Here is a 12,853-nt window from a genome sequence, read left to right on the forward strand (position 1 = left end):
ATTTAAAGTTATATTAAATAAAGTGTATTTTTGAAAGTGTATACTCCTTCCATTTACAAATATAAGGTATTTTTTTTTAATGTTTGGATATCTAAAAATGCAAGTGTTTTGAAATGTAATTAATATATTTTTACCAAAAGTGCTACTAATAAATTATTCATTTTATATTTATTTTAAGGAAAAATGATAAAGAGGTTCCAAAAGGACCAATTAATTCAAATTAGGTCCTAAGTGTCAAACTTTAGAAATTTGCAACTGAATCTCTCAGTTTTACAACTGCATTGTGATGAATTTGTGAATTGTTTTTCAAATTTTAACATTGTTGAAGAATAAAAAAATTATTTTTCCTGTTAAAATTTGGAATACAAGTTATAAATTCATCACAATGGAGTTGCTAAATTAAAAGATTGAGTTATAAATTTTTAAAATTTAACACTTGAGACCTGACTTGAATTAATTGATCCTTTTGAGACTTCTCTATCATTCTTCCTTATTTTAAACAAGGGATATCTTGTAGAATCATCATTTGAATTCCTATTTATAGTGTATCTTTGGTTGTGATTGTCCTTACACTAAAGCTATTTAGTTTGGGTCTATGTATATGCTCTCTTCGGATTTCTTAGATGGGAGGTTTAGTTCTTACATCCTGCATATTTCTTATGCACTTCATCATAGCCAACTGGATAAACTCTTAGAAAGTACTCCTTCAATTTAAAAATATAAGGCACTTTTTGATGAGTTAGATATTTAAAAATATAAAGTATTTTTAATCTTTTTGAGGTGTAATCATTGTTTTTTTTACAAAAGTACCTCTATTGATAGTGACTTTATATTTATTGTAAAGTATTTAATAGGAATAAATACAAAAAGATAGGGTTAGTTTGAAAGTAGGTAACTACTTTATTGGGGGATGAAATTTGATTAAAAATGTCTTATATTTTTATACAGAGAGAATATATTTTTTTCTTAGTCACTTGATATGGTTATACAAGAATCAGGCTTCGCGTAGAAGAAATATCACTCCTGTGGATCAGGTTATTCATCAGTTCAAAGGAAAATATTTTTTCTTCACCCATGCATGCAATTGGATAAACGTTCACAATACCAGCATAACTAATCGCCACAAAATTCAAGAGGAAAAATTAGTACCTAACTTGTTTTAGCCCTCATATTCAACGAGATATTCATTTTTAGAAAATCAAGCTCCACTTATTTAAGAAAGGGAAAAAAGCATAATGTGCTGTTCATTTACCTCCAAATGGTGAAGAATGTCCTGAAGTGATTTTTCTGCAGATCTGAAACCATATCCCCACAGCTTTTTTTTGACTTTCTATTTATGTGCTCTTGAATTCAAAATTTCTCTCAAAGATTTTTTCAAGATCAGTCGAATCTAGGAACCTTGCATGTTTGGTATAAATAAGGGAACTTGCTTCTACCCTACACGTAATCATCTGCTCGATCAAGTTGTCATTAGGCTCTTACAAGATTTGACAACTATAGAGCTCAAAAGAGAGGTCTTGATGTTTCTATTTTCCTTACTTTTACTGTTTCTAGTAGTTCCGTTCATTCTATTTTAACATTATCCTTATAGTTACTTTTTATTTTTATTTGTTAATATATTTTCTTTTTTACAAAAAAATATAAAATACCTTATTAAATAATAATAAATATAAAAAAATAGTATTAGTTTATAAATATAAAAAAAATAATATTAGTTTAAAAACAATTAACTATTTTTTAAAGTGTAATTCAATTAAAAATAATCTTATATTTTTTGAAATGGAGTGATTATTTTTATTTTGAAAAAATAAATTTATAAAGTATCATTATTAAATTTTAGTGTGCATATTAAAAAATGATAGCTAAATTGTAAATAACAATTTTTATACTATAATCATTTTAAATATAATACAACCACTTTAAAAATTTTCTAATTAATAATTTTGAAAAAAGAATAATGATATTTAAATTCTAAAAAATTAAATTAAATTTTAAAGATTAAATTTATTATTTATGTATTTTGATGGTCATAGTTGTTGAAAGTATTCATTTATAGAAGTCAGAAATATTTTATAATTATTATTATTAGTGGCCATCAAAAAATTGTATGTTGATCTGTATGAGAATTTTTGACACTTAATAATTGTCAAAAAAAATATAAAACTTTTATTCATCACCACTTATTGCCAACAATACTATTTTCAACAATATTTTATTTAACATTGTATTAACGGTCACATAAGTGTTAATAAAACTAATATTGATAGTAAATAACACATATTTTAACATTTGTCACGCTCAAATATAGTGATTTTTTTAGTAGTGGTTGATTTTAAAAAAATAAAAAAAAATAAACTGCGAGTATCGCTAGCATAGTTATAAATAAGAATTTTAATTACAATCTTAAAGTTACATTTAAATGATAATTATGTACTTTTTTTTTTGAAAAAATTTAGTATAACCTGATTAATATTAATTTAATATTTTAGGTTTTAATGTCATTTCCTCGAAACTCTATCCTGCCCCCAATGTGTAATAGAAGACGGCGTGTCTTGGAGGAAGATAAGAGGGGAAAGTGACCTGACACCTAACACTGACTTGGGAAAGTGGAAACGAGTTTCCTCCACTTAACCCTCCACATTATTGTTACTCCTTATTCAGATATAATGTTAAGTAAAGTTGTTATTAAAAGGGTCAAGTTATAAAACTAAAATAAATAAATGAATTTAAAACGATAAAATTTCATGAGGACACTAAAAGAGAGATAAAAAAATATTTTTAAAATATTAAATTTAATCCATTCAAATTAATTTTTATATGATAATTTAAATGAATAAAGGAAAAGGAAGGAATAAAAATCTGAAAAGTGAAAACTGTTCTACCTCCTATTTTTTTAACCAAGAATTATCATAATTTTTAAAATGACAAGTTATTTAATTATTTACTTATTACTTATTTCCTTCCGCTGGACCATATCAAGAAGGATTGTTGGAGTAGAAAAAATAAATGAGAACGCCAAAACAGTAGATTGTTCTGAGAGAGCAAAGAACTGCATTGAGTGCTAGAAATATGATTATTGTATCGGAGAGCATCAAGAATTTGTACGAGACCATCAATAAAAAGGTGAATCTGTGTGAAAGTAATAAGATCTTGTACGAGAGCATCAGTCAAAATGATAATCTGTCTGAGAGTGCAAAGGATGGACTTGAAAAGAGCAAGAGGTGGGTCGAAGAAGAAAAATCAGCCAAATCCGTAAGTAATGATAATAAAGATTTACTCATCAAAGGAGGTGGAGATCTTCTTCATGCTGCTCTTGGCCCCTGGGTTGGACTTGCCAGTGGATTCATCCTAAAAAGTGCTGTTTCTGATGATCACTGCAAGATCGCCAAAAATGGGCTTGAAAAAGGCCAGAATTGGGTGGAAGAAAAGGTACGAGCCACAGGAATAAGTGATGAGCGGAGAGATTTACTCGTCAGATCAGGTGGAGCTCTTGTTCTTGCTCCTGCTATTGGCTACTGGGGTGGAATTGGAAGTGCCTTTGGATTCTTATTAAGATGTGTTCCTTCTGACAATTACTACTACCAGATGGCGAAAAACAGGATCGAGACGAGTAAGAGTTGGGCTGGAGAAAAGATAAGAGCGAAAGGAATAAGTGATGAACAAATGAATTTTCTGATCAAAGCTGGTGGAGCTCTTGCTCTTGCTGCTTCTATTGGCTACTATGGATTAAAACGAGGATCTGGATCTGCTAATGCTTCTGATGATGATATTGAAAAACTTATGAAAGCGCCTGGTCGACCCGGCGAGTTCATAAAGAGAGCCGCCTTTGAAGCAAACCCTAGAGCTTACTTTCGTGAATTACGCGGCAAATATCCATGGCAGAATTAAGCAAGCAGATCAAGATCAAGATCTATCACATGTGACGCTTTTTTCTTCTCGTTTTTTTTTAACTGTTTTTTCTGTTATGGGTTTTAATTTCCTTCAGGTTGATTTGATCTGTGTCTTCCCTTTATGTACTGGTTAAAGATTCACCTGTTGCTTTCTTTTGCTTGTTTGATGTCAGTTTACGCTTCTGTTCATCTTGCTGCTAAATCTCTGCAGGTTTGTATCGTGTGGGGAAGAGAACGAAAATTATTCCCAGAAAAAGTCTGTTGCTCCTTTTATTTCCTTTTAGTATTTTCGGTAGAATCTCAGGCAAAAAATTTTATGACATGGCAGAATTAAGTAAGCAGATCAAGATCTATCGAATGTGACGCTCTTTTCTTCTTCTTGTGGTGGTGGTTCTGTTTTTCTACTGTTTTTTCTGTTCTGGGGTTTAATTTTCTTCTGGTTGATCTGTGCTTTTCTTTTATGTTGGTTTGGAGATGACATGATGTAGTGGTTAAAGATTGGCCTTGTGCTTTCTTTTGCTGTTGTTTAATGTCAATTTATGCTTCTGTGCTTCTTGCTGTTAATAAATCTCTGCAGATTGGTGTCTTTCGTATCATGTGGCCAAGAGATCGAAAATTATTGCCAGAAAAATTTTGTTGCTCCTCTTTTCTGTTTTAGTCTTCTCAGAAATCTCAGGAATTATAATTTTACTTCATTTAAAAAGTTTGAAGATGGTTTTGAAATTCAGAGAAAAGCCAGAAGAATGATAGGAAAATAAACAAGTGACGCATACTTGATACAAGGCATTTTTTTAAAAATATAGTGTGTCCGTCCGTGTGTGTGTGTGTGTGGGTTTTTTTTTTTTTTTTTTGTTTTGTTGCCCATTAAATTACCAATCGTGATAAGAGAGGGAGGACAGATACAATGTAGAAGAGACATCGAAAATCAACAATCGTGGTTGAATTCAGTGGAAAGTTTAATTTTTCATGAGGTGACGAATTAAAAATTTAAATTTATGATAAAAGAAGTGTTCTCGTTTGATATTCAATAGTATCTCAAGAAGATTATATTTAATAAAAAATTATTTATGGATAATCAAGAGAGACATGGCAAATTGGAGCGCACAAAAGGAGACCGGTTTTGGTGTTCATTATTGTGGTGGGATTTGGACAATTTAAATTTTGATCTGAATGGTTTAAATTTCAAATATTATTATATATTATATTTATTAAAATAAAAATATAAAAAAATTATAAAATAATTTTAATAAATTTTTTATTTTTAATATGCCCTAAATTTAATTTAGAAGATCCAATTTAATACTAAAATTTTTATAATTGATATATATTGACTATCCAGATGTATTGTGTACAGGTCAAATTAATTGATTTGGCCTGTACAGAATATATCTGAACCATCCAAATCTAGGCCATATTAAAAATAAAAAATATATTAATATATTTTTTATTTTAATAAATATAAATATAAAAATATATAATAATTTTTTAAATCTGAACCATCCAGATCAAAATCTGAATGGTTCAGATTTCACCACCACCGAAACCGGTCTCGTATAAGAGAGAGGAGGGAAGATAATGAGAAAAAGCTAAAAAACTTGAAGAAGAGAAAAAGGAAATTAAAATTATGATATATCTAATCTAATATAAATCTAAATCCTTTTAAACGTATAGGAGGAGTATCATCCATTCAAATAATTTAGTTTTTTATTAGATGTTAAATGTATTTTATCGTAATATACATACAGCAAACAAGTCCTTTTATGGCCCTTTAGAATAATTTAGCCATAATATGGTCCTTCATGTTCTCAAATTTAATTTTACCTTCACAATAAATTATTTTTTTTTTTAAATGAAATGATGGAGCACTAAAATGCAGGTTAGGAAAGCATCCCCTTTAATCACTAAAGTTGGAATTTCTTTTTTAAAGCTGGCATGATGACATCCATGATAAAGTTACAGTAAATTTCACCATCTGAAAAAGAAACCTTGAAAATTGTAAACTCACTCACACACACCAATATAAAAAAGAAAACTTGGGTTGAATTAAGTTATGATCTTTTATTTTTTGGTTTAAGTACTTATAAGTTATTTTTTATGGGAAAATTTCAGCTAAACACTAGAAAAGAGACTTAATTTTTTAAAATATTTTAAAATTTCAATTCAATTCATGAGAAAAAGTCAAAAGAACTTTAAAGGTGAAAATATCAAAACGCCCTTCAATTATTATGCACAATCATTAGTTGTTATTTTTTTTTATTTCACTTGTTAATTTACGAATATGAATTGCAAATTACATAAGTTGATATGTTGATAATTATATAAGACTTGATATTAATTTTTCAATTATAAGCAGCAATATCAATTGTTAAATTGTTAACTTTACTTGTTAATTTACTAATATCAATTATAAATTATAAAACCTATTAGTAATTTACAATTAATGTTAATAAATTACAAGACCTATAAATAATTTACAACTCATGTTAGTAAATTAACAAGTAAAGTTAGCAAATTAATAACTAATATTATTAATTGTCTTACAAATGGATATAATTTATAAGTGATATTAGTAAATTAATAAGTATAATAAGAAAATTAATAATTAGTGATTTTTCATAACATGTAAAGGATATTTTAGTGTTTTTACTGTTGAAATTCTCTTGACTTTTTTCCCCTAAACTAAACTGAAATTTTAGAATGTTTTTGGACCTATTGGAAATTAAATCTCCTCCCTAATCCTTCACTGAAATTCTCTCTTTTTTAATTATATCACTAGAATTAAAAAGAACTAGATAAATTATTGATGAGTACAAATTTATTTGATTTATTGTATTAAGCGTATCATATTTAAAAATATTTTTTTCTCATATATCATCTTTTATTCTACTACAGAGTAAAATTTTTTAAAAAGTAATTATTGAAGCATTTTTTATATAAAGTCACTTATAAAAAAGATAATCAATTGCTTCTAAAACATAAATTATGTCATGCCACTGCATAATTTCTATTATATAAAATTTATCTTTTCATTAAAACAAAAATCTTCGTTATATACTATTAATTGCAAGGATTCCAAATTTTTGAAGTTTTCTTGTGATCCATATACCCACACGAAGAAGGATTAGCCAAAACTCATCAAGCACTTTAGAAAAATGGAATGGGTTGGCTCAGCAGGAAGACAAATGAGATGGTTATTGGAGAGTATTAAAAGTATGAATTTGTCTGAGATTAACAGCATCGGAAATAATTGGTACCAAAGCATCACAAATAATATGAATTGGTTTGAGAGCTATAACAATTGGATTCAGGAATTAATAAGAACCCAAGGAGTAATAATAACAAAAGAAAATGTTTGGTATTTCCTAAGGTTTTATAAGCAATTAAATTTATAATCAAGTTTTTCCTAGCAATTTCTTGGTCTATTTGACCAAATTTTTCCTAGAAAAATACATGCCTCGTTCCTTGTACTTGCATTATGCTTTTTGGGTCCGAAACCTCGTGCCTTGCCCCCGAAAGAGAGAGAGAGAGAGAGAGAGAGAGAGAGAGAGAGAGACCTGCCTTGGCACCAGAGCTGCATTATTACTCTTGAAGAAATGATAATAAAATTTTACCTGAATGTATGAATAATATCAAGAAAACACAATTATTCATCCATATAATTTTATTTTTAAATTTATAATTTTTTAATATTTTTAATTTTTATAATTTTAAAAAAATTGAGTGATTTTTATTTTTAGATCCTTATAATTTTTATTTTTTAATATTTTTAGTCCTTAAAAAATTACAATAATTAAAAGTAAAATTTGATAAAACTATAAAGGTGAAAGATTATATTTTTCTAATGATAATTAAGTTTTTTTAAAATATTATAATAATGATAATTAAGTTTTTTTAAAATATTATAATAATGATAATTAAGTTTTTTTAAAATATTATAATTTTTTTAAAGTCTTTATTAGCTTTTTACATTAACAATTTTATATTAAATAATTAAATTATTTTCTGTTTAAAATAAAAATAATGAAGAACTGCGCTGAAAGTGCTAAAAATATGATTATTATTTCGGAGAGGATTAAGAATTTGTACGAGAACATCTGTAAAAATGTGAATCTATGTGAGAGCAATAAGATCTTGTACGAGAGCACCAGTCAAAATGAGAATCTGTCTATGAGAGTGAAGAGGATGGCTTTGAAAACAGAAGAGCAAGAGATGGTCGAAGAAGAAAAATCATCCAAATCTAAGTTTTAAGGGAGAATTTCATTTAAAGAATAGGAAAGCAACATATCTTCTGGTAGCTTTCAAAGAATTTCAAAATATCAGTTCAGTCTTATGGAGCTAAATTGAAAATAAGTTGAAAGTAGAAAAGACTAAAATACACTCAATTCAAATATTTAAAAAAAAAACCAGCCACCATTGCTAGTGACTGGAGCTTCGCTGACGATAGTGACCATTGGACCTCTGTCTCCAGAGCTCTAGCCGCCAGCTGAACCATTGTCGATGGTGGCTGGAGAATTATGAAGAATTAATTTCTCCAAAGGTGACTAAGGTGGGTGTAGAACCCAAGACCCATTGGTTCACTAAAAAATTTTGAACCCCCAAGTCCCTCAACCCATTTAATTATATAATGCATAAAATTATATATATAATAAACCTTATTTTCAAACCACTTGATTATTACATTATTTGTTAATCATGTAACTTTACTTGTTAATACCTTAACAGGACTTGTTAATTACTTAATTTTCCTTGTGAACCCCACAACTCCTATAACAGAAATGAATTACTTGTTAATTGCATAATTATACTTGTTAATACATTAACAGGACTTGTCAATTACTTAACTCTTCTTGTTAAGTCTGTGACTCCCACAACAGAGCTTCATTACTTATTAATCGTGTAACTGTTGTTGTTAATATCTTAATAGAACTTGTTAATTACTTGAATGTACTTGTCAAATCCATGACTCCTTCAATTGAACTACATTACTTGTTAATTATGTAACTGTACTGGTTAATTAGGCAACAATACTTGTTAATTGTGTAGCTTGATTTGTTAATATCATAACAAGACTTGCTTAATTATTGTTTCAAAAAAGCAACCAAATTACTTATTAATTGCATAAATTTACTTGTTAATTCCTCAACAATACTTGTTAATTATCTATTGTCACTTGTTAAATGAATATATAATTTACATAAAAAATTGAGTTTATGAGATAACAAAAGTGATGACAGTCAAGTTTCCCTTACCAGTAAGGAAGTACCTAACAATGTAAGGTTTTTGGTGAGTGCCTATCTTTACAGGGCTTTAAACAGTAAGGAAGTACCTAACAATGTAGGGCTTTTGGTGACTGCCTGTCTTCACAGGGCTTTGAACGGTAAGGAAGTGCCTAGCCATGTAGGGCTTTTGGTGAATGCCTGTCTTGACAGGGTTTTGAATGGTAAGGAAGTGCCTAGCCATGTAGGGCTTTTGGTGAGTGCCTATCTTTACAGGGCTTTGAACGGTAAGGAAGTGCCTAGCCATGTAGGACTTTTGGTGAGTGCCTGTCTTTATAGGGCTTTGAACGGTAAGGAAGTGCCTAGCCATGTAGGACTTTTGTGAGTGCCTGTCTTTATAGGGCTTTGAACGGTAAGAAAGTGTCTAGCCATGTAGGGCTTTTGGTGAGTGCCTGTCTTTACAGGGCTTTGAACAGTAAGGAAGTGCCTAACTATGTAGAGCTTTTGGTGAGTGCCTGTCTTTACAGGGCTTTGAACGGTAAGGAAGTGCCTAGCCATGTTAGGGCTTTGAACGGTAAGGAAGTGCCTAGCCATGTAGGGCTTTTGGTGAGTGCCTGTCTTTATAGAGCTTTGAACGATAAAGAAGTGCCTAGCCATGTAGGGCTTTTGGTGAGTGCCTGTCTTTACAGGGTTTTGAATGGTAAGGAAGTGCCTAGCCATGTAGGGCTTTTGGTGAGTACCTGTCTTTATAGGGCTTTGAACGGTAAGGAAGTGCCTAGCCATGTAGGGCTTTTGGTGAGTGCCTGTCTTTACAGGGTTTTGAACGGTAAGGAAGTGCCTAGCCATGTAGGGCTTTTGGTGAGTACTGTGTTTATAGTGCTTTGAAGAATTTTGCTAGTCGGTCTCACATGGAAAATATGAGAAACTCACAAGTGAGGTTTGTTATATCTTCTCTTACTTCCTTGGGTTCTGTAAATTTTTGTTTTGCCCTAATCTAAAGGGTCCACTTTCTGTGGCAACGCATGCAATAGGGTAATGTGCAATGCGTGATTTTTTTTATTTGCCCCAACATAAATGGAGGCAAATTTTTGTGTTGAGCATTTAATAGATGGAAGATGCATAATACATGATTTTTTGATCAAAAATTTAATTTTTTCTGCCCCCAACTTAAATTATGGCAATTTTGATGCAATGCATGCCATGAGTGATATGGGAGAGTGAATAATTTTCTTTTGATTTGCCCCAATCTAAATTGTGGCAATTTTTATGTGAAATATGTAATGCATGATTGACTATCTTTTTTAAAAAAAATTCAACTTCTCATTTACCCTAATCTAAATTGAGGCTCACTTTGATGTGAAATATGTAATTTTTCTTTCAATGCATGTGAAGATATGGAATGTTCAATGCATTTGAAATTGTAAAATGTATTCCTTTTTTTTTCATAGGATTTTCATGCAAGAGGGAAACAAAACTTGAAATTAGCAAAATGCTAGGGTTCTCTTGGTCATTTGTAATAGGAAAATTGTTGGTCTCCCTAATGAAATTGCAAATCAATGACTTAACAACTTTTGCCACAAGAATTGGACACTAAAGGGTCACACTTTCAAATATCTAAAACTATTTATTCCTCCCCTATTGAGAATTTTCAAGACAATTTGTTTGCCTATATGAAATTCTTGTTAGACATGGATGTTTCTTCTTGTCTATCTTTATCATCAATGCTTGTATAGTCAGTAAGTGAAATTGGCACTGATTTTTATTTATCAATGTCAATGTAGACAATCACTGTAAACAAAAGGTCATATCTGAAAAGGAAATAGAGTGGCCAATCAATGAAATGTTGGGAATGTTTAGAGGCATCTCCATTCAGGGTATAAGAAATGTATGGAGAATAGGCATCATGTAGGTAAGACAAAATGTGAAGTGAAAAAGTGCTGGCATGGTAAAATTGAGGACTACCCAAATTTTGCATAATGGTCTTTGGATAGTATAGAGATAAAAGGAAATGAATATGAAACTTAAAAAGAAAGGTCCCCTCTTTGTTTTGTATGTCCCTTTGAAAATGACACAATTTTTGAGTAAAAGATCTTATGTTGAGCTATAAGCTTGCCCCAATTTCAATAATCTGCATCTTAAAATGATCTCCAATAAGAAAATTGCCCGATTATATTCAAACAAGTCAAATCTCAATGATGACTTATGGGATTTATAATGTGGCTTGGGTAAATTGGCTTATAAAATAAAAGGATATTTGACTAAAAAATTCTGTGCCCTTATGTAAATTCTTCCTTCAACCTTTTCTTCTTCTACTCTAACATAAAATTATGCTAAAATTCACCTAACAAGAGAGGATATTTAAGGATTGTGATATAGTAGAATAGGATAAAATTATGGGTTGAGGATGAAAAGATGTGATGGTCTAAGTATAAGTGCAAAATCACAATAGAATTTTTTTCAACATGTGATCTTGCAAGACTTGGCATTTCTATGAAGTTATCATTAGGAAAGGAAAAAAAATTCATTTTCTATTTCTTTTTCTTCTTCTTTTATTTTCCTTCCTTCCCTTTTCAATTTTTCTCTTTATGTCCCATTCAATGAGTGAATGCTAATGGAGAGATAATCTTTCTTTTTCCAGCAATAGGAATGCTTTTTTGCTTTTTTTTGTTTTTTTATTTATTCTTAGCTCTTAAGCTTTGCTTTCATGAGCTTGAAAATGGAAAGAAATTATTTGAATGGATAAATCTGGAGGGTTAAACAAAAAAGTTTCAATTAGGTGAAAGTTTCAATTAGGTTAATCTTTCTCTTAAAATTTAAAAATTCAGTATATTGAGTACCCAACCTCGGTGGTATTTGTAAACAGGTGGATAAAAGAAACACTACTCCTGGCTCAATATGGATGACTAAGGGAAATTTCTTCAAGATTTAGGAAAAGAAAAAAAATGCCTCATATCTTTGACTTAACTTGCTAATAAGCATGCTATCTTATCTCTCTAATTAGTCTCTTTTTATCTTTATTGCTTTTTCTCTCTGTTTTTTTAATTCATTCACTTTGCTTCATATTTTCATGAATTAAGGGCATTTTTCTTCAAATTGATCTTTTCCCTATCCATTGCGGGTTTTTTTTTCATTGGGAATACCAAACATTAAGGGAATAATGCATAGGATAAGAGAAGTTTTGTGGTCAAAGGGTAGAATAAGCAAACAGGGGTGTCAAATGAAAAAGTATGATTACAACATTGACAAAATTAAACAAGATCGTTACCAGTGATAGAGTTTGACCATACAGACATGAAGATAAGATATGTTAGAAACAATATCTTTGAATTCTCTCTTCAATAGTGAATGGTCTTATTGATGAATGTGACATTTAGGCTTGATTCCTCTATCCCCTCTCTTTATTTTTTAATCCTCACAACTTGTTCAGAAAAACTATACACCCCAAGTGAATGCTAGCATCCACATCTACAATATCATTTTTTGTGGTCAAGGCAAGGGTATAAAAGTATATTGTGAAATGTTGGTGTGCTTAGAATGGATGAGATAATGACAGCAGGCAAGGGGCAAGAAAATAACTGGCATTGTGGCAAGTAAGGTAGGAGACCTTGACCTTCTCATGTAAAGGACCAAAAACAAAATCCAATATGTTAAAAATTTCAAAGTCTTTTATCATGGCATGTGATATGAAAATGAATAGATGTAAATGCATTTGTTTGCTATATATGGCCTTGCTCTAATGGGTGATTA

General features: G+C 30.1%; 1 protein-coding gene across 1 annotated transcript; it reads left to right on the forward strand.

The window, feature by feature from the left end:
* Nucleotides 1-2,976: 2,976 nt before the first annotated feature.
* On the forward strand, nucleotides 2,977-4,442 carry LOC129291175 (uncharacterized). Its single transcript, XM_054928408.1, has 2 exons — nucleotides 2,977-3,919; nucleotides 4,102-4,442. The coding sequence occupies exon 1, from the start codon at nucleotides 3,070-3,072 to the stop codon at nucleotides 3,886-3,888; it is 819 nt and encodes a 272-aa protein (XP_054784383.1). The 5' UTR covers nucleotides 2,977-3,069; the 3' UTR covers nucleotides 3,889-3,919; nucleotides 4,102-4,442.
* The last annotated feature ends 8,411 nt before the right edge of the window (nucleotides 4,443-12,853 follow it).

Source organism: Prosopis cineraria, unplaced genomic scaffold (genome assembly GCF_029017545.1).
Source record: "Prosopis cineraria cultivar Desert tree isolate PC_DT_omini unplaced genomic scaffold, ASM2901754v1 PC13, whole genome shotgun sequence".
NCBI lineage: Eukaryota > Viridiplantae > Streptophyta > Magnoliopsida > Fabales > Fabaceae > Prosopis > Prosopis cineraria.

Excerpts from the sequence above, each read along its gene's own strand:
- LOC129291175 (XM_054928408.1), top strand. The coding sequence starts at position 3,070 with ATGATTATTGTATCGGAGAGCATCAAGAATTTGTACGAGACCATCAAT.